We start from the raw sequence: 20887 nt of genomic DNA, 5'->3' as shown, positions 1-20887 counted from the left end.
TGATTTTTCCATGTATAACTTGTTTAGATACTTAATTCCTATTTTGAAAGGCAAATGAGATTTTTATACATATAAACATTAACTTTATTTTCCCTTTTGATATAATTATTCCAATTAAATACTTTTCTGTGTTGTTTTGCTCTCAGATAAAATTATTTTCAAAATTATTAGATCAAACTAAAAACAACATAAATTTTAGAGCTAGAAGAAAATGATAACTATTTAAATAAAGTTTTGAAGTCATATTTCAATATGATCCTATTTGATATTAAAAACTGTTTAATATTACAATGTTCTTATGATTTTGAAGTTAAAGTAGAAATTAAATTTTTCTCTGGATTAAGAACAAAGTTTTCTTAGTTATCTGCCTGGGAATCAAAGTCTTAATCATTAAGAAAGTACAGAAATAAGTACAGAAGTAGATATAGATACAAGCATATTAAATACAAGTGTATCAACTTTGATAATACATTGTAGAGAAATGGATTTGTAGAAAGATTGAGTAAGCAGTAACCACCTTTTCAGTACATTGCTCTCAAAGGGAGTGCTGCTTACCTGGTCTGCACCTGTGTGACTCCAGGATAAAGTCATAGATATTAGTTAAGCTGGTTCAGAAAACTACTTTTTGAACAAGCCTTTTAAAAGACTACAAAGAGAATATCTGAGGAAAATGAAGAAGTATATATGGTCCAGTGAGGATGTGGTGAAATTAGAATTCCTATATTTTGCTGGTAGGAATGTAAAATGGTGCAGCTTCTTTGGAAAATAGTTTGGCTGTTGCTCAAAATGTTAAACCTAGAGGAGTTCCCGTCGTGGCGCAGTGGTTAACGAATCTAACTAGGAACCATGAGGTTGCAGGTTCGATCCCTGGCCTTGCTCAGTGGGTTAAGGATCTGGCATTGCTGTGAGCTGTGGTGTAGGTTGCAGACGTGGCTCGGACCCCTCGTTGCTGTGGCTTTGGCATAGGCCGGTGGCCACAGCTCCCATTAGACCCCTAGCCTGGGAACCTCCATATGCCGTGGGAGCAGCCCAAGAAATGGCAAAAAATAAATAAATAAATAAATAAATAAATAAAATAAAATAAATGGGTGCACCCTAGTTTGTCAATTATATTTCAATAAGGTTATAAAAATGAATTTACGATCCAGAAAATAGGGGAAAAATCTGAAAGAATTTAAATTTATTAATTCCAAGCAGAATCAGTGGTGTATATCCAAATAATACAATACTCTGCAGCTTTGAAAAGGAAAATCAAGAACTGTACTCACTGATAGATCAGCCTGCTAAGAATAATTTTTAGGTGAAAAAATAAAGAGTAGAATATTCTACTCATCTTCTAGTAGGTGAAATGACAAAGCAGAATGGAGTATGGGTGTTTATACTGTCATTCTCACTTTTGTAAAAAAAAAAAGAAAAAAATGTATCTGTACATGTTGCTTGTACGCCATGTCTTTTGTTGCCTGGTTATAACACATTTATTTTACTGCTCTAAAAAAATCTAATTATACTGATTTTGAAAACTTTGCTTCCCCTTTACCTTTTTTTTTTTTTAAACCACTGTACCAGCGGCATATGGAGTTCCTGGGCTAGAGGTCACGGTCATTGTGGAACTGCAGCTGCCAGCCTATGCTACAGCCACAGCAAGGTGGGATCCACTGTGCAGGTGCGACCCATGCAACAGCTTGCTCAAGGCAAAATCCTACAACCCACTTAAGGAGGCCAGGGATCCAACCACATCCTCAGGGTAGCCTGTTCAGCCACAATGAGACCTCCTCCTCTTTACTATTAACAGCCACTAACTTAAGATTTCCCTAGCTCAGTTTCTTCTTCCTTTTAACACATCATGATTCTAAAGATACTGTTTCTCTGCTTGTGAAGCGGAGCTTCCTGAATTTATACTTACCAGGCCCTATTTCTCCTTCTGAGAAACTGAGGCCAAACCAGTGCTGGTGGACAAGAAGCAAACTCTTGAAGCTGCAGCGATGTGAATGATCTGCTGCATGCCTTGCGCATGCGTAGAGCCCATGGAGGAAGGGAACCAGGAACTTCCTCTCCTCTGCCCATGATTAGAAGTTGCTGTCACATCAAGATGTCTTCCTCTAAGGATCAGGCTTGATTTTGAATAAAATTAGCGTATTTAATGATTCAGGAAAAATTCTTGTGAGCATACTGCTTATTATAACAGTGACTGGTTCATCACTGAACTCTTGTTCAAGAGGCTATCATGGTTTCCTCATGCTTATTTTGGCTTGATAGTAAATGAAGTATTTAGTTAAGAAAGCCCAAAAAGTTCAATCATTACAATGTTGTTTATTTTTAAAACAATTTTGAAAACTTTGAGCCTTGATTTAGTTTTAAGCTCTCATACATTCATGATTTTTAAAATTAAAAAGAACTATAACTTTAATGCTCCTTTTTACATTGCTAATTATAATTAGCATGTTATAACATGACCATCATGTAGTTGTGTTTAATAAGCATCCGCATTTACTGTATATTTTTAACATTTTCTATAAAAATAAGCTAAAATTTAACAACCAGAACAAGTTTTTATTTCTTTTACAATATAAGAAACTAAACATTTTATTTATTTTAATTCTAAATTCTAAAATAGGTAAATTCATGGCATAATTTATAACTAATGAAAAAAATATTGAGAGTCAAGATCTATTAATAACATATCAGATATAAAATTTGAGCCTAATAACATAGAATGTATCTGGTTAATTCTGTTTTTGAAAATTTGATTTATAATTTTAATTGATGGACTAATGATAGTAATTATTTTTGCATAATCAGCAACTGAGATGTGAAACACACTGATTTTTTTTCAGATGAGATGTGGGCTCTCTGAGCAGGTACAGTAGAAGAAAGAACCAGTGACATTTAATGCAGTCTGATTTATTCTTGAGAAAAATACAAATTGACTTCAATTAAGGAAATCCATGGCAAGAGTTAAAATAGTGAAATCATTCAGAAACACTAAAACTAAGAATGAAATTAGAATAAGAAATGCTGAGTAATAAAGCCCATGTAATTCAAATTAGCATTGCCATGTAATTTGATGAAAGTTACCTTAAAGGGACAAACATAAATACAAATGGGAGAACTATGCTAACCCAATATGATGAAATCAGAGAAAGCTGTAAAATTGCATCAAAACTGTTAGAATTTATATTATCTATAAAACTAAAGAGCTATGTAATGGAGTTATGAAATTGACCCCAAAGGTAACCAAATTGTTTTTACTTGTTAGTAGTGTGATATATTGCATACTTACAAAAATGATTCAGATTCATTTATACATTATTTATTGGAGAAGCTATTTGGCATCAGGCATTGTTGTTCCCAGATATGATTTAGAAAAGAGCAGGGGTGATATATACGTTCTTCCTAGAGATTGTAGTCCAGAGGAAAGAGAAGAGAGTCAGGCTTAACAACATAAAAGTTAAAATGTGGTTATGCCAACTTAAATAATTCACAACATAAGACTTGCAAATTGAGTTTTCAGTGCCTTATTCAGGACTATAGCCCAAGAGGCAGCCTCTCAGCAGCTCTGAGAAATTGTTCCAAAGAGATGAGAGAGGAATATATGAATTTTTTGTTGGGAAAACATGGACTCAAACATCAAAAGATAAATGTTAATTACAAAGATCAGACATCTCCTGTTAATGATTTTAGTGCTTTCCTAAGTTGTAAAGATGCAAGAATCTGGGGTCATTGAGATTTTTCCTTAAATATGCATCTTAACAGTCTAGGGCCAGTATTCAAGGCCCAGAAGGCTTCCTATTTTTCTCCATCCTGAACTCACTGCAGGGCAACTGCAGTGGCTAAGAACTGGAACACAGGCAACATTTTTTTTCTTCATAGTTACACACTATGATAAACACCATAAAGAAAAATTTCAGTTTCTGGAAGAATTTTTTTCTTTTCTTTTTTTTTTTTTTTTTGTCTTTCTGCCATTTCTTGGGCCACTCCCGCGGCATATGGAGGTTCCCAGGCTAGGGGTCGAATCAGAGCTGCAGCCACCGGCCTACGCCAGAGCCACAGCAACGCAGGATCCTTAACCCACTGAGCAAGGGCAGGGACCGAACCCGCAACCTCATGGTTCCTAGTCAGATTTGTTAACCACTGCGCCACGACGGGAACTCCTGGAAGAACTGTTTAAAAAAAGAACTGACCTGCATATTAACAATACTTTGGTAAAATGTTTTTATGAATTATCTACTTCACTTTCTTCAGCTTTTCATTTTGGTAAGCTGACACAGGAAGACAAACTAGACTCAAAAATAACTAAGTCTCTAATTGTCACTCAGACAGTATCTTTGAAATGACTGCTTTTACCAAGGTCTATCTTTATAACAATGTACAGAATAAAGATTACTTGGAAAGTTACACTGTTGATTATTTTATTACAGCAAAATTTTTTTACCTTTAGAAGATAATTTTCTTAATATCATTATGAAGTGAAGATTTCAAAAGCACTGCTTCCCAAAAACCGCATAGTACCTGGGAATATCCTGAAGACATTAATTCAGCAAATATTTATGAGTGTCTACTATGAATAGGGAAATCTGTCAAAATGAGGAATCTGTATGTGGAGGAAGAGTAAAAAAAATAATCGCCAGTGTACATAAGACCTAGGAGGAGTATGTACATAAAATAATAACTATACTACAAGCAGGTAGAAAATATTCTAGCAATAGACATTCAATGACATGTAATGGAATTTTAGAAATGAGAGAAACATCAATTTCACCTTAGCTGGCTAGGAGCAATCAAAACGGCTATGTTGAGGAAGTAAATGGAGATCTTGACTTGGCACTGTAGATGAAATTTAGATAGGAAGAGAAGAATAATAAATGCATACAAAGTGGTCTTTAAGGAATAGTAATCTCATTTGGTTTGAGAGAAGTTAAAGAACTTACTAGGAATCATGACAAAATAGACTGGAAGGAGTTCCCATGATGGCTCAGTGATTAACAATTCCAACTAGGAACCATGAGATTGCGAGTTCCATACCTGGCCTCGCTCATGGGTTAAGGATCTGGCATGGCCATGAGGTGTGGTGTAGGTCGCAGACGCAGCCCATATCCGGAGTTGCTGTGACTGTGGTGTAGGCCGGCGGCTACAGCCCCATTGAACTCCTGGCCTAGGAACCTCCATATGCCGCGGGTGCAGCCCTAGAAAATACAAAAAAAGAAAAAAAATAAAATAGACTGGAAAGCAGAGAGAGATTCAATTATCAATAGACCAAAGGTAAAAGCTGGGAATTTCATTCTTTTTTTTTTTTTTTTTGGTCTTTTTAGGCTGCACTAGCAGCACATGGAGGTTCCCAGGCTAGAAGTCCAATCGGCCTGCACCACAGCCACAGCAACGCCAGATCCAAGCCATGTTTGCAACCTACACCACAGCTCACCGCAACGCCAGATCCTCAACCCACTGATGGAGGCCAGGGATCGAACCTGCAACCTCATGGTTCCTAGTCAGATTCATTTCCTCTGTGCCATGACGGGAACTCCGGAAATTTCAATTTAATTCAAAAGAAATTGGTTTTTGTTCATTTTATTTTTAGGGAATAAAAAATTAAACTGGCGGTAAAATTTACAAAAAAAGTAGGGAATCATGTAGAGCATTTCTGTGGTATTTGGGATAACTTCTAGAAATGAATGTGAGGAATACATATTTCTAGCAATCAACCTAGAAATGTCAAGTTCAAGCAATGTGATATGGCCTAACTTCTTCCTCTTAGGCTCAGGAGGATTGGAATAGCCGAAGTGGAACAATGTTTAGCCCATATGAATTAATCTACTTTAGAGAACTGAGTCTGAGGCTTATGGAGGCTGATATATAAATGTTTCTAAGGACTTCGAAGAAATTAATCCGGCTTCTGGGAACCACCTAGATTGACTCCATGATTCACCCAGGATCACATTTTCAACATTTATTAAGTTCCATAGTTGTGAAACAAACGTGGCAATTCTGTCCTCAGCTGAACCTTGGGTGGCTGTTGTTTTTCCCCTCTTATTTTACACCAAAGTTTCTGTTATTTCTATTTAAGTTCCTGGAACTTTTACTTATATTGCTTTTTTTTTTTCTCCCCCGATCCATTTATAAATCTAGATCCCAAGATTCTACTCCGACTGCAGCAGCCAACTCTGTTGCTCCTTCTCGGGCCACGGGACTAGCTGGTTCCCCTGGGACCTCGCTCGCCCCCCACTTGGCGCCGGCCACGTGCCAGGGGCCAGTGTGTCGCAATGGGGGCACCTGCCGCTCTCTCCTCCTCCCTGGTGGCGCCTTCTCCTTTCAGTGCGACTGTCCACTCCATTTCACCGGCCGATTCTGTGAACGAGGTAAATCGATCTTCATTATCCCCGCATATTTCCTTTTTAAAACTTCTCCAGAGAATGGAAAAGAATGGAAATCTGTCATAATCAGAGCGATGGCTATTAGCACAAACAAGAAACATCTGTATAATTTTACTTAAAAGTGAATTCAGGGAGTACCCTAGTAGTTCAGTGGGTTAAGGATCCAGCACTATCACTGCTGTGGCACAGAAGGATTGATCCCTGTCACAGGAACTTTCTGCAAGACACAGGCAAGGCCAAAAATTAATTAATAATGAATAATAAAAATGAATTCTGATAGAATATTTTCAGTTCAGTATTGCAGAGCAAACAAGACTTTTTTCATTAGAATTGCCATTCAAAATATATTTGCAATCGCCATACAAAATAGGAGTTAAAATTCAAATGCAGTGTTATATAGGTAGTTTCTTTTAAATTATGGTGCATCTATCCTTTGTCACCATAGAAACAATTAGGGTCTAATTAATATTATATATATATATATATATATATATATATATATATATTTTTTTTTTTTTTGGCTGCACCTGTGGCATGTAGAAGTTTCTGGGCCAAGGACTGAACCCAAGCCATGGCAGTGACCCAAGCTGCTGTAGTGCTAATGTCAGATTTTTAGCCTGCTGCACCATAAGAGAACTCCTAATACTATTATTTTTTGCTTAATTTTAATCAGATTTTTTTATATTTCATAAGCAGATCCCCATATTGAAGTTACTTTGTTGGATGAGAAGAGCACATTATTTTTTGATGCTTGAGAATATGGCTTTAGCATTAATGAAGCTATTTATGAATCAAAAGAAAATTCCCCTTTTGTCAACATCTAATGGGTTCCCCAGAGTTCCTCCACTAATTAAAGCAGTGCTGGGTGAGAGAGCCAGAAAGGCCTGGCAGATGACAAAGGCATTAGGTCCTGACACAGCTGGCCTGTTCCTACAGTAAATGCTGGAGAATGCCACTGTTTTCTATGTAAAATTGACCAACAGTTCTAAATTGGGGAGTTGAGTGGGATTACTATTGGGTAATGATTCAGACGGCAGAGAATTTCATTACTTATCCAAGATTGTGTAAAATAACTCCATTTTTAAATAACAAAAAAATGGGACCTCCAAAAGCAAATTCAAAGGTACATATACCTCTTATTCAACTCTTCTTCCCAAATGACCTTGGGAGACTGCTATGAACGTGTTACTGTTTAGCCAAGTAAGCAGGTAATACAGTCAAAAGCACAGAAATGGAAGTGTGGTCAGTGGTCGATTTTTCATGTTCATTGTAAAACATTGTGTCCTTAATGTCTGTTTTTTAACTGTAAAATGGTTTTGAAGACACATCACTCTTGTTTGATTTTTGAGTGAATATTTCTTATGTCTGCAAAATACCGTGAGATTTGCCTCTTCTGCTGCTAAATGTAACTATTTGTATTACATTCTGTGAGTAGACCTCTTGGGACATAATTTGGATGATAAAGCTCTTTTAGATGCACGCTTAACCATGTAAAACTGTGAAAGAGTTTTTCCTTTCTTTAATTTCATGCTAGGTAGAGCCCCAGCCCCGCTCCTTGGACTCCTAACTCCATGGCTTTAACACTTCACTTCCTCCAGATGAAGAAAAGCCCAGGTTTACTTGGAGTTAAACTCCAAGTTTGACTGAGGTTTGACTGTGTTTGCTATTTGCATGGCAGAATGTAAAAAACTGACCTTGGGAAAAGATGCGGGAACTCTGCTCTCTATTCACTTTTAGGAATATTTCATTTTTTCCAGCATTATTTAGCACTTTCTACCTTCTCAATTTTAATGTTTTTCTGGTGAATTTGCAGTATTTTTAAAACTAATAAATTGAATGATAATATGTTGCTAAAACTAGATAATCTGCCTTAGAATATTTACTTCTAAGTGCAAAATAGTCAGAAACTGTGAATAAATTATAATTACCAATGAGAGAAGTCTTAAGGTCAGTAATATCTGAGGTATATGATACACTGAACAAAATTCATTCAGTAGGACTCTTTTTAGATTATTAGGTATCGTGGTATTGCCTGACATTTTGTTGTTTTTTTCTTGCCTTTGGGGAAATATTACAGTATAAAACTTAGAATGCGGTGGGATGTGCATTTTTAGAATTGGGGATATTATTTCTAATTGTAAAAATTACACAATTTTTCCCTTGTTCAAATCTTTTTCTTATTGAAGTATAGTTGGTTTACAATTTTGTGTTAGTTTCAGGTGTATAGTATAATGATTCAGTTTTTGTTTTGGGGTTTTTTTTTTGCAGTTTATACTGCGTTACAGGTTATTACAAGATACTGGGTATAATTCCCTGTGTTATACAGTAAATCCTTGTTCCTTACATACATTTATTTTTAATCATTTACCCCCTGAATTTGAATGAAGTACCCTTCTTTCAGTCACAAAGCCAAGAACAGGATTATGTTCTCAATATAATACTCTAAATATAAGTTATACGGGTATGCATTTTAGAATCCAGGCTGATGTAGGATGACTATTGCCTAAGCCTTATGAGTCAAGGATCTGGTACCATGATGAGACTTTTTATTTACAGCCTTATCCAGCTTGGCCAGATGCCATGATTTTAAGTGCAGATTTCAATAAACAGCATTGCATGCCAGCTTCAAAGTATTTCAACTACCTGGTAACAATCTTACTTTGGATACATGGTTTCCAAAGATCTCTCTCCCTTGCTCTCTCTTTTTCTGTAAATATATATATGTGTGTGTGTGTGTGTATATATATATATATATATATATTATATATATGTAATTTCTGAGAAATATTCTCAATGTTAAAATGCTTAGAATTTGCAGATTGATTGCTATGAAAACGATTCCTTAAATGAGTCCCTTATTGAGTACATTCAATATCTAAAACATAGTAATATCTGCTTTAGGAGTGAAACTTGCCTACTATCATCGTGAAAAGTTCTGAGTGACCAGACACTGCGCTGGGTCCTTCATGCATCTTATTTCACCTAACCCTCAGAATAACCCAGCTGCATCTGGCACTCTCAGTCATCCCGGTTTTCAGATGAGAAATCTAAGGCCTTGAGCTGTTAAATTACTCTCTTCAAGTCACACAGATTGCACATGGTGGAGATGGGATTAGAAGCAATCTTGCATACTCCAGAATTCACATTTTACCACTGTGCTTTATCACTACGCTAGTTAGAATATCAAATTTAACATGACATGGAATTTCTAAATTTTCTCACTCGTTCATCTGTTTATCTTAAAAGTGTATTTATTTCGGGAAGAAAAGAGAGTTTTCTTTAAAAAATAAAATTTTGAAAATCAGAAAACCAAAGAATTTAAATAATTTTTCATGATCCACCTAAAATTAAGCTGAGAGGCCTATTAAGTGATCTGAGTGGTAGTATCTTTCCATAATGATTTCAGTAAAACTGAAATGTAGAAAGTAGATTAAGACTTGAATTTCAGAAAAATCTAGACTTATATGATGAAAGAACATGATTCTCTGAAAAAATATATAATGGTTCAGGCATCTACAGGTAAGGATATGTTCCCAATTGATTTTTCTTCATACCCTTTTTTACTTCCAGTAATACTTTCAACCTGTGAGAGAATGTTCAAGTATTTTATTTAACAACTTTGATTTTTCACAGCAAAATGGAAGTGTGAATTAAGTATAGGCCTTAACTAAAATAGCATTAGATTTGGCAACACAGAGAAATGGTTTGTGGGGCTGCATGACCGAAGGTCACCCATACGCATATTTCCTATTTACTTGGCCTTATGTCACACCCTCTACCTTATCAAATCATCCATACCTAATCACCTAATAAAGGTGACTTACAGAATCACTTTGATTTAAAATATTCTGTTTTTTTTTTTTTTTTCTCAATGCATGCTATCTTAATTCATGTTAGCTGAACCTTGTTGCCTACCTTATCATAATCATCCTACATCCCATCAGGGGAAACCTAAGAGGGTACATTCTTGCTTTGTTTTAGATGGCTGTGTGCAGGCAGATGGCTGTCTGCCACTGTAAAGTTCAGAGTGACAGATTTAGAATATCAGTGCTTTGTGCTGGAGGAAAGCGTATGCCTCTGACTATTAATTATAGGATTAACATTTTTAAACAGTCCCATACTTTTTAGTGTTCTATAAAACAGTTTTATAAATAGTGCAATAAAGGAGTATTTAAATGCCATACATTAAAACCAAGAAATCATTTGTTTGATATCCTGTGTATATTCCATATATGTTTAAAGGTCAGCTACACTAAGTAAATTGCAAACCCAGAAATAAAAATGAGAGGTTTCACTAGGTGTTTTGTTTCGCTAAAAAAAAAAAAAGAGAGAAAGAGGCTTCCTGAATATCTGCTTTGTTTTTACCATAACTAGAATATGTTTTGAAGGCATATTAGATCTGAATTTCTTTGTTAACTAGAGATCAGGTACTGAATGTAAGACATCTCAGAATCAAGAAGGCAGAAATAGTCAGCATCTAATAAGACTGATTTATCTCCCCTCCAGAGGCCTGATGGTCTACATCATCAGGGAAGGGCCACAAAACGGGTGTTGGCTTTTGGAAGCATAACATTCTTGTCTCAAAATCCATCTTTAAAAGCAGTGAGCAGTGGTGTATAATTTTTGTAAATGGCAACTACTGAAATATTAAGATAAGTTGAAAATTAATGGGGAAACTCAAGGGCAGAGACTGAAGGGAGGTAAAACCACCTGTGGTCAGAGACGGAAGGTTATGTTTTTGGAGCAAGGGCAGAAGAAGGCTCCCATCTTCTCTACCCTTCTCAGCACCAGTGGCCGCATTTTCCACCAGTGAGCACCGAGTTCAACTGGTAGAAAGTGACAGCTCCCGCCCCATCCTGGTGCTTATAACTATAAGAAGTACAAGTCCATCAGTCTCTCTATTTACATCAGTAATAATCTAGAAATTTCCATCTAGGAAGAGGAGGGAATACATATCTAACCATCTAACCATCAAAAAAGGATGACATTTATTTTGTCTCCTTTATTGCCTTAATTAACCTCCCTTTATTCCCCTATAATTCAACAAATCCAATTAAATAAACATTAGTTGCAAACTTATACATCAGTACTGCACATGGATGTAGTCGTTAGAGATGGTATGAAGATAAAGAAAGCGTGTTTTTGTCTTTAAGTTTGCAAGTAGTTGTTAGCATGGAGTGTAGACTGGGAGATGCAAGGGAGGGAGACAAGCATGACACAAAGGTCAGCTGCCTTTTCCTACTACCCTCTTTAAAGCTCCATTATCTCAGCTCGTTGTCACCCCCTCCCCCTCAATGTCACCCTGAGGACCTGTATTAATTTTCTAGTGCTTCCATAACTAATTATTACACAACTTGTTGACTTCAGTGACACAAGTGTACTATCTTAAAGTTCTGTAGATCAGAAGTCTGACACAGTTCTCAGCATGTTAAAATTGAGGTACTGTGTTCCTTTCCATAGGTTCTAGGGGAAAATCTATATCCTTGCCTTCTCTGGCTTCCAGAGGCTTTCCGAATTCCTTGGCTCACAGCCCCCTTCATTCAGTATTCAAAGCAAACAATGGCGCATCCAACCTTTTCTGTCTCGCGTCACTTGTTCTATTCTTCCACTTCTCTTTTCTATATTTAAGGACACTTGTAATTACACAGAGCCCACTGGGATCATCTAGGATCATCCTTGTATCTCAACATCAAGTGATTAGCTATTTTAATTCTGACTACAATCTTCACTCCGCTTTCCCACCTAAAGCAATGCTTGCTACTTGCATAGATCCTAGGAGTTAGGATGTGAACATTTTCAGAGGACCATAATTTTGCCAACCACAGGCCCTGTAGTCATTCCTACGAGGAGTTACAGGAAATTTTTTAGATGGATTGTCTACAGTTGAAAAAAATTGTGGGAAGAAAGTGAAACCAGACTGGAAGATGCACTCTGAAGGATGCTCTGGAGGGCCAGTCAGCAGGAAGCAGAACGAGGACTCACCTGAGAATAGACAGGGACTTCACCACCACTGAAGAGAGGTTCACATGGCTACCACATTCTGAGCCACTTGCTCAAGATGCAGAGTTCCAAGAAATGTTTTGAAATTGTTTAATGGTCAAAGCCTCTGCCATATGTTAACCTACTGTCTAAGCAGGAGAGCTAGGAGAGGGACAAGACGAGTCATCTTTTACTTTAGGCTTCTAACATAGTAACTAGAATACACTGTCCACCGAGATCCCAAACCATGGGCCTCTGCTCCATTTCCACACAAAAATATAGTCACTCACACAAGGCCTTTATAGCACATATATACATGCATCCACACACATACGTGCACCAGCTTAAAGTTGAATGTTAATCCTTTCCTTAAAATTTCTTCAACCAGCTCCCTTCTCTCTCCTCATCACCCCCCTATTTTCCACTTTCTCCTTAAATTCCCTACATTTTTATGCATTTATACTGCAGAAATTGTTAGACAAAAATTGTTGTCACCACTTCTCCCGCAAACACACTGTAAATAGCTTATCACGATATTTTTGTAAACAAAAAAAATGTTTCTTTCTTACATCCAACTTAGGTTATCAGGAAAAAAATATTCTAAGAATGAAGTGTATCTAAAATGGTACTTAAAAGGATGAATTAAAGGAATTAGAATGATCAAATAGGTGAAGGGGAAGAGATTTGTCTAGTTGGCTTGGGAGAAGGGCACATATGGGGTCTGCTGAGAAATGAAGCTGGAAACTCAGGTAGATCCATTTATAAAGAACCCTAAATGACAGATTAAAAAGTTAAATTCATTAGCAATGGCTTTCAGTGGAAAAAGACATAATGATCAGAGCTTGCTTCAGAGTAATGAAACAGTAGAATATAAAAAGGATTACAGTTGAGAGGAGTATAAGGTGAGAGAAAAAATGAGACATCATTTCATCAGGCTAGGAAACAGGATGAAAATTCCTTTATCCCTAATGTTCCCTAATAGTTTGGAAGTAGGGGAGACCTTTGTGTTCTCCACCCAGAATGTAGTTTAGATTTTTTTATCAAATATTCATAAGCCTGAGGACTTCCCATAGCAACTCAGCAGGTTACGAACCTGACTAGTATCCATGAGGATGTGGGTTTGATCCCTGGTCTTGCTCAATGGGTTAAGGATCCAGCATTGCCATGAGCTATGGTGTAGGTTGCAGAGGCAGCCTAGATCTTGCATTGCTGTGTCTGTGGCATAAGCCAGCAGCTGCAGCTAGCTCTGATTCAGCCCCTAGCCTGGGAACTTCTATGTGCCCTGGCTGGGGCCCTAAAAGGGAAAAAAAAAAAAAAAAAAAAAAAAAAAGAATAAATCACGTGGCCTCTGGGAAATTGATTTTCAGGCAAGTATTTTCTTCAACATGTGATGGGCCTTTGGCAGGAAAAAGTTAATAGAACTTATATTTAAGTGGCGATATCATGTCCTTACTCATAAATGTAATTTTATTAATGAAATTGAGAACCATCTGAGCAGAAGAATTTAGTCTTTCAATTGTCTGTCCTTGAAATACTAAATCAATTTCAGTTGTTTAATCTACTTTGTTAAGGTGTCTCTGTGGATATCTCTTTATTCTCTGTCCTAGGATCATAGATATGGACATGAATAAATATGAATAGACACAGAGAGAAATGGAAATTGAAGCCAATCCTCACACACATGTATGTCACCCTCTGTCTGCAGTTCTGTTTGCTGCTTGTGGATTAAAAATCAGGAATGGATGTTTTTTGTAATCTCAGTGTTCCTTCCAATTAACATTAGGTGTAGTGCTAACTAAGAAATAAGAAGGCAACAGACAATGACAGCTAATAATTACTGTTTCATATTTGGTACTTACCACACTAACCCCTTTTCCTGCATTTTCTCTTTCTATCATCACAACGACCCTATAAGTCAGTTAATACTTTATTAGTCAAAGCTATTTTTGTTTTCAAGTGAAAGAAATCAACTCAATAAATAATAGCTAACATTTATTGGATGCTTAAGATGAGTTAAGCATTGTTCTTAATCTCAGTGACTCATTTATTCCTCATGAATTACTATTTTGAAGTAAATATTATTCTATCCCCATAATTCAGGAGAAAATGGATGCAGAGAGTTTAAGTAACTTGTCCGTGGTTACTTGTGTGGAAATGGGATTTGAATCTGAGTTCTTAAAACTATCCTTCCTATCTGATCCAAGTGAATGTAAGCAAAGATTTTTAAAAGTTAATTATAGGTATAAAGGTGGCATCTCATAGAATCCCAAAATAGGGATGCAAAGGTGTCCGCAGAAAGAGACTAGAACTAGGAAAAAAAGTACTACAGGTACTTTCTCCGCTGGAGTCCTGTTAACATTCTTCTCACCATTTCCCAGCTGACAATGGCTTTTGAATCACACCTTTCTTACCCTGTGGGGACACTGAACTTTGGATGGACTCTAGGGAAGAAATCCATGTCTAAGGTGACAACCCCTAGCACAGTCTCACCAGCTAAAAGCATGCTGTGCTTGCCTGGCTGTTGAAGGAGATCAAGAAGCACTGCCTCAGAAGGAAGAATTATGGTAGGCATGGAATTTGCCACAAAATGTGTAAACTGCAACTATCAACATCCCCATCCTACTGAGGGATAAACTGAGGCACAGATAAAGTACTTTGCCTGGGTCAGGCAGCAATAGGCAAAGCCAGAACTCAAACCAAGCTGTGTTTGATGTCCCAAATAGCTTTTTTAACCACTCGCTTTACATTTCTGTTTCAAAATCTCCCTTAAGAGTAAAGGGTATAAGCGTTGAGACAGTGTCATCTCTATGGACATAGAAATGAATTTAATTTATTAAATGACCTGACTTGGAAGGTTACATTCAAGAATAATTTAATTTCTCCCAGCACCAACTTAAGATATTTTCTGCCAAATTTCTCTTCGCTTTATTTTGAGACAATCTGGATACAACCCGTAGCTTTCAGATCACTTGAAGTTATTAAAAAGTCGAATCCAATTTAACTAACTAATCCAATTTCATTCCCACACCCAATATGAAGCTGTCTCCACCCTCCTGTCTCTCCCCTGGATATATTTCCTCCTTAAAACTAGAGCCTCCAGGGTCAGATCAAGGGTAGAAGGAACTGGAGAAGCGTGAAGTCTGAGCAGCTGCTGATAGGGACAGCAGATACATTCTGTCACTATGTGGGCATCAGTGGCTGGCTGATGATCTGTAGAGGACTCTCAACTGATATGTTGCAAAATTCCCAACAAAAAATGGGCCCCAGTCTCTGTTCCCTGCCTCTCAACTCTAGGGTCACATGTCACATTCTCCCAAGACCTCTCTGCGTAGATAGCAATGGCGAAGGGCCCTACAAATTAGTGCAGCTTTGCTAGCACACATTCAGCTACCCTCAATTTCTGAGGATGCATTTTGGGACCTCCACACTTGGTTTGGAGAGGCTGCCAGATATGTTACCACAATTTTTATTCTTTTAAATCCTTCTGGGAGCTCCTGTCATGGCTCAGCAGTAATGAACCTGACTAGTATCCTTGAGGACACAGGTTTGATCCCTGGCTTCGCTCAGTGGGTTAAGGAAATGGTATTTCTGTGAGCTATGGTGTAAGTTACAGATGCAACTCCCATTTGACCCCTAGCCTGAGATCTTCCATATGCCATGGGTGTGGCCCTAAAAAGCCAAATAAATGAATTAATTAATCTTTCTGAAGAATCTCTTTGTTTAATCTCTAGCTTTCTCTCCTATAGATTTGGAGGGTGATGGTAGCTGGACCAGTTGGCCTCCTCTTAGTGTGTACTACCTAGGTATGTTTAATACCCATCTTTGAAAGGGGAGGTAATTATGACCTATTGTAAATTTTGGAGACTTTAGTAAAATCCTCTTATAGATTTGGTTACATTAACATAAAGCTAGTATACATTTTAATCAAGATGGAAAAGAATCCAATATCTAGGAATAATGGTATTTCTTCCTGAGATTTCCTTTCAAATATGTACACTGATTTATCCCTAATAGCAGAGGAGATACAACTCTTCCCAAAAAGTGTTCTAAGGACAAACCTGAATGCCAAAGATCTCAGGAGTCCCTTGCTTCTTTCATCTGAAAGTCACATGCTGTTTCCATTTTACAGCATATTCACTGTGATATAAAAAGGAAATGAAATTCTCCAGGAATTTTCATGTTTCTCCTGTGGCTACAAGCAAAGCTGACATGCTGGTGCAGATTCCTGGAAACACATCTGTCTGAGAAGCACAGGCTTACTGAAAAGGGCCATAGGCATGAAGTTAGAAGATGGGGACTCCTTACTTAGCTATGCAGCATTAGGAAAATCATGACTCTTTTGACCTTCAGGTTCTCTATCTTCAAAGTGGTGGAGTTAGAATCAATACAAGAACCCGTTTTAGCTCTAAAATGTAATGACACCAGGTTGGTCTTCAACATGAATCTCTTCCCTAGTCTCAGCTCATACTACTAGCTGCACGACAGGCCAGTAAATCAAGAGACAAGTTGTTGGGACAGGGAATAGCAACTTTAGTCAGAGGCCAAGAGATTGAGAGGATGGTGGATTCATGTCTCAAAGAACTGTCTTCCCTGAGTTAGAATTTAGGCTTGTTTTATACTAAAAGGAGAAGGGGGAACGTCAAACATTTCCTGGTTCTGGTCAAACTCCAGAGGGGATGTGTTTATTTTGTCACTCCTGCAGCCATTCATAGGTGGGCCTGGTCAGGATGTTTCCTGTGAGCTAAACAAAGGTATTTTAGCTTAACACTCATTACCTGGGGGGACAGAGTTCCCAGAGATGGGCCATATATATAAGCATAATTTAAGCTTAGAAGAAACATCCTTTTAGTGATGAACTTGAAGCAAAAGGGATAGAATACAAAGGTTAAAGTAAAAGAAGTGGATCCACCGTGGCGTCTGATGCATTCTTCCCTATCACAAAACCTCTTGGGCTCTATATAGCCATCCCTCTGGACTTTAGATGAATGGGAAGACTTTCAGCATCAGGGATGCCTCCCCACCTTACCCAGAGAGCTTGCTAGTTAGGATGCTGTCTTACTTTGCTCCCCACTTGTTATAGGATGAGTATAATCTTAGAAAGAGATTATAAAGCAAAATTTTATTAAGGGAACACTTTTCAGATCAACACATGCAGGGAAAGGAAGGCAGCCGGATTTGACAGCAAGTGCTTCACACCATCTGCCACACCAATATCTCTCTGCATTCTTTTAGTCACAGGCTACCCTAGTCTTTTCCAGCCTAGGGATTCCAAAGTTGTCTTCTCTTATGTGCTTCTCTGACATGGGTCACAGACAGAGCAACCTCTGAACAACCAAGGGCTTTTGGAGAAAGAATGCTGTTTGGAGTTGTAGGGAATATCTTGAAGTCCAGGATTTCATATATTTTTCTTTTAATTTTTAATTGAGAGACTTCATTCCCCTACAGACGGAAAGAATGAGATTTCTTTTTGTATGTGATTGCCTCAGGTTTCCTTATTGACATCCCGGTGTTCCACTCATCTGGATCTATTACAGACTTCTTTTCCAAATGATCTGAGCTTGATTTTTTTCCAAATTCATTTCTTTTTCTGACATACATTGTCCTCTATGATCTGATACCTGCCTACTTCCTGGTTTTGTTTTCCTCCAACCTCTGGTCATCCAAAACTCAAATCCAATCATGCTGAGAGATTCGTAATTTCCCAGCATTTCCTTTCCTCTCATGTGTCAGCCTCATGCCCTCTAATATTCCTTCAGTGTCAAATATCTTTCTTAATCTGGTTAGCTGCTTTTCTTCTTTAGAGACCTGGGTCAATTATTATTTTCTCTTGAAAGCCATTTTTTTTGTGATTCACTTCCCCACCTGTTTTGGTTTCTACTCTACTTTCCCATAGTATCTTGTGCCTTTCTGTGTTGTCCTATTTACAGATTTTATTTTCATAGTGTATTTACTTATATTTCCCTCCTGCATAGGAAAATGTTTAGAAAAATGACTGTTTTCATTTACTTGTCTTTCTAATGCAGGCATCTAGCATAACACCTGAGATATAAAAGGAAATCAAAGAGTTTTGATATTTTTGTTTAAAGAAAATTATTTTTTAATGACTGAATAACTATTTAGCTAATTAGGTAAACTGAGGAAATACCATGATCTTTAGGAAAAAATATAAAACTTACTTCCTCCTATGACATATACTCAATTCCTGAATTTTTTCCCACTCGAACTAGTTTGGAATTTGAACAGTTTTCAAATTTTATATTCATTTCAATCTGTGCCTAAATGTTCAGGCAGCCCTTCTAACTTGGGTTTGTTAACTTACATTTACTCTTCTTTTGCAGATAAAGTCTAAAATATTTAGACTATGGTATTTACAAATATGCTTGAATTAAAACTAACACGAAGTTTCTGGAATGCTTCTTCCTTATGTATCATAGGATTTAAAACAGGGCAACATGATGAGCAAAACAAAATATTTTTGGTACATAACTGAACCTTTTCTCCAAGCTCTATCCTGACATAAATTGAAGACAACCTTTAATTTTCAAAAAATATTTCATAAACATGTATTGCTCTCAAAAATTTAAGCAGCTCAACCAAATTTTGAGCTCATAGTATCATAAACCACTGAAGATTATATTCTAGAGGTTTCTATAATAGAATTCAGAAGAAAAAAAATGGAATGACTTGCAATCTTAAGTAGAATGGAAGGCTGAAATCAACTATGTAAATTTTCTTTTTTTTTTTTTTTTTTTTTTTTTTTGTCTTTTTGCTATTTCTTGGGCCGCCCCCGCGGCATATGGAGGTTCCCAGGCTAGGGGTCCAATCGGAGCTGTAGCCACCAGCCTACGCCAGAGCCACAGCAACGCAGCATCCGAGCCGCGTCTGCAACCTACACCACAGCTCACGGCAACGCCGGATCGTTAACCCACTGAGCAAGGGCAGGGATCGAACCCGCAACCTCATGGTTCCTAGTCGGATTCGTTAACCACTGCGCCACGACGGGAACTCCAACTATGTAAATTTTCTAAAAATTTTTGAGAAATTTTACTTGCTATTTCTGCCACATTAGTGTCATTACACGCATGTATCACATGTATATCAAATGGCACATTACACCAAAATGCTTCCATTACTCAAATACTGAGTTCCTTTCCTTGAACGTGAATCCCTTACATGAGCTGTAAGCACCTAGACCTCATTCTGCAATACAAATTGGCAATTATGTTTAGAAGATCATATTTTATCCTATCTAATTATATGGGAATATTTATATTCCTACACTTATGATTTTCTGTGATACTGTATCATATTTACTTAACCACATCTTTAACCTTTGTGGGTATAGACTCTAGACCATGTACAGTCTGGAAAGAAAGTGTGGGCATTCATAAGGAGTGATGTAATTACATTTCTTTCTAGGATGTAAAGAAGGATGAGAAAAATGACTATAACTAAATGCACTTCAGTGATACCACAAAACAACTGTTGAAGTTTTCTGTTGTTTGAGCTTTTCAGAAAAAATGTTCTATTTGCTCTTTCACAAATTTCCAACACCTGGTTTTAGAAGGAATCTAAAAGCTCTAACTGCTGCGGATTCCTATGTGTAGCACAGCAGACATTTTCTTGGCATAAAAGACAAAAGAGACACTTAAAATTAGTTTCTCTATTCAAATTAGTGTGTGCAGTGCCAAAATTATGTTCTGAAAAAAACCTGTACACAGTTAACATTTGGGGAAAGGCAAAAAAGGAAAACAAAGGGAAGGGAAAAGAAGGCAAAAATGAAGATGAGTTTTTTTTTTTCCTTACACATCAAGTTTATGTATTTTTCTGTTTTTTTTTTAACTAAATAGAAAATTGAGAACTGTACACATTTTCATATTAAATTGATTTATAATTCACTTTTTGACGAAGTGAAAAGAAGTCATTATGTATGAATATCCAGAAAGGTTACTGTGCAATCACTTGAAAATAGCTAACATTGAGAATTACTGAAAATGATGAATGTGTGACTCTGGACACAATTAGAATTTGTGAAATCAACCATACCATTGTTCAGATGTTTGAACATATGTTTGAAAGCCCAAAGCATAGCTGTATAGAGTTGTTCCCTATTGTAGAGCAATGTTCCTTTCATTTTAAACATATTCGTACCATTTTTTTAAAAAGATAGAATCCACATATATCAGGTTAATTTACATTTAGATCATTGGAAATGCTATCTTTTAAAATGCCCTCTGACATTTCACTATTTATATATTTTAAGGCATTAACCTCTCACATTAATGCTTCATACATCTCTGCAGTAGTGTTAGTGCTTCTGCTTTTTAGCTCAAAGCCAGAAACTTTGGTGGCAATCGTGACCTAATGTAAACTCTATTTATTCTATTGATATGCAGGTTTTTATCATCCTCAATGATTATAATCATTTATATTAATTTACCAACATAATATGTATACAGTCTTGCATATATCCTGCTGATCTATTTCATATTCTCATCCATCCATTTCCACATCACTATTCACATTGTTTGGAAATTACA

The 20887-nt window shown here is 36.9% G+C and overlaps 1 protein-coding gene across 1 annotated transcript in view; it reads left to right on the top strand.

Annotated features, from left to right (window-relative positions):
* EYS (EGF-like photoreceptor maintenance factor) overlaps positions 1-20887 on the top strand; it is a 1392725-nt gene that overhangs the window by 993728 nt on the left and 378110 nt on the right. Inside the window, exon 29 of the mRNA XM_084958241.1 lies at positions 6124-6353. Coding sequence (XP_084814367.1) covers positions 6124-6353 — 230 coding nt within the window. The remainder of the gene's footprint in view (positions 1-6123; positions 6354-20887) is intronic.

This window comes from Sus scrofa, chromosome 1 (genome assembly GCF_054392235.1).
Source record: "Sus scrofa isolate SSC_HxYL_T2T_F1_AM1 chromosome 1, Sscrofa_HxYL_maternal_Yorkshire_Landrace_v2.0, whole genome shotgun sequence".
NCBI classification, from domain to species: Eukaryota; Metazoa; Chordata; class Mammalia; order Artiodactyla; family Suidae; genus Sus; species Sus scrofa.
This window is presented reverse-complemented; position numbering and strand designations above follow the sequence as displayed.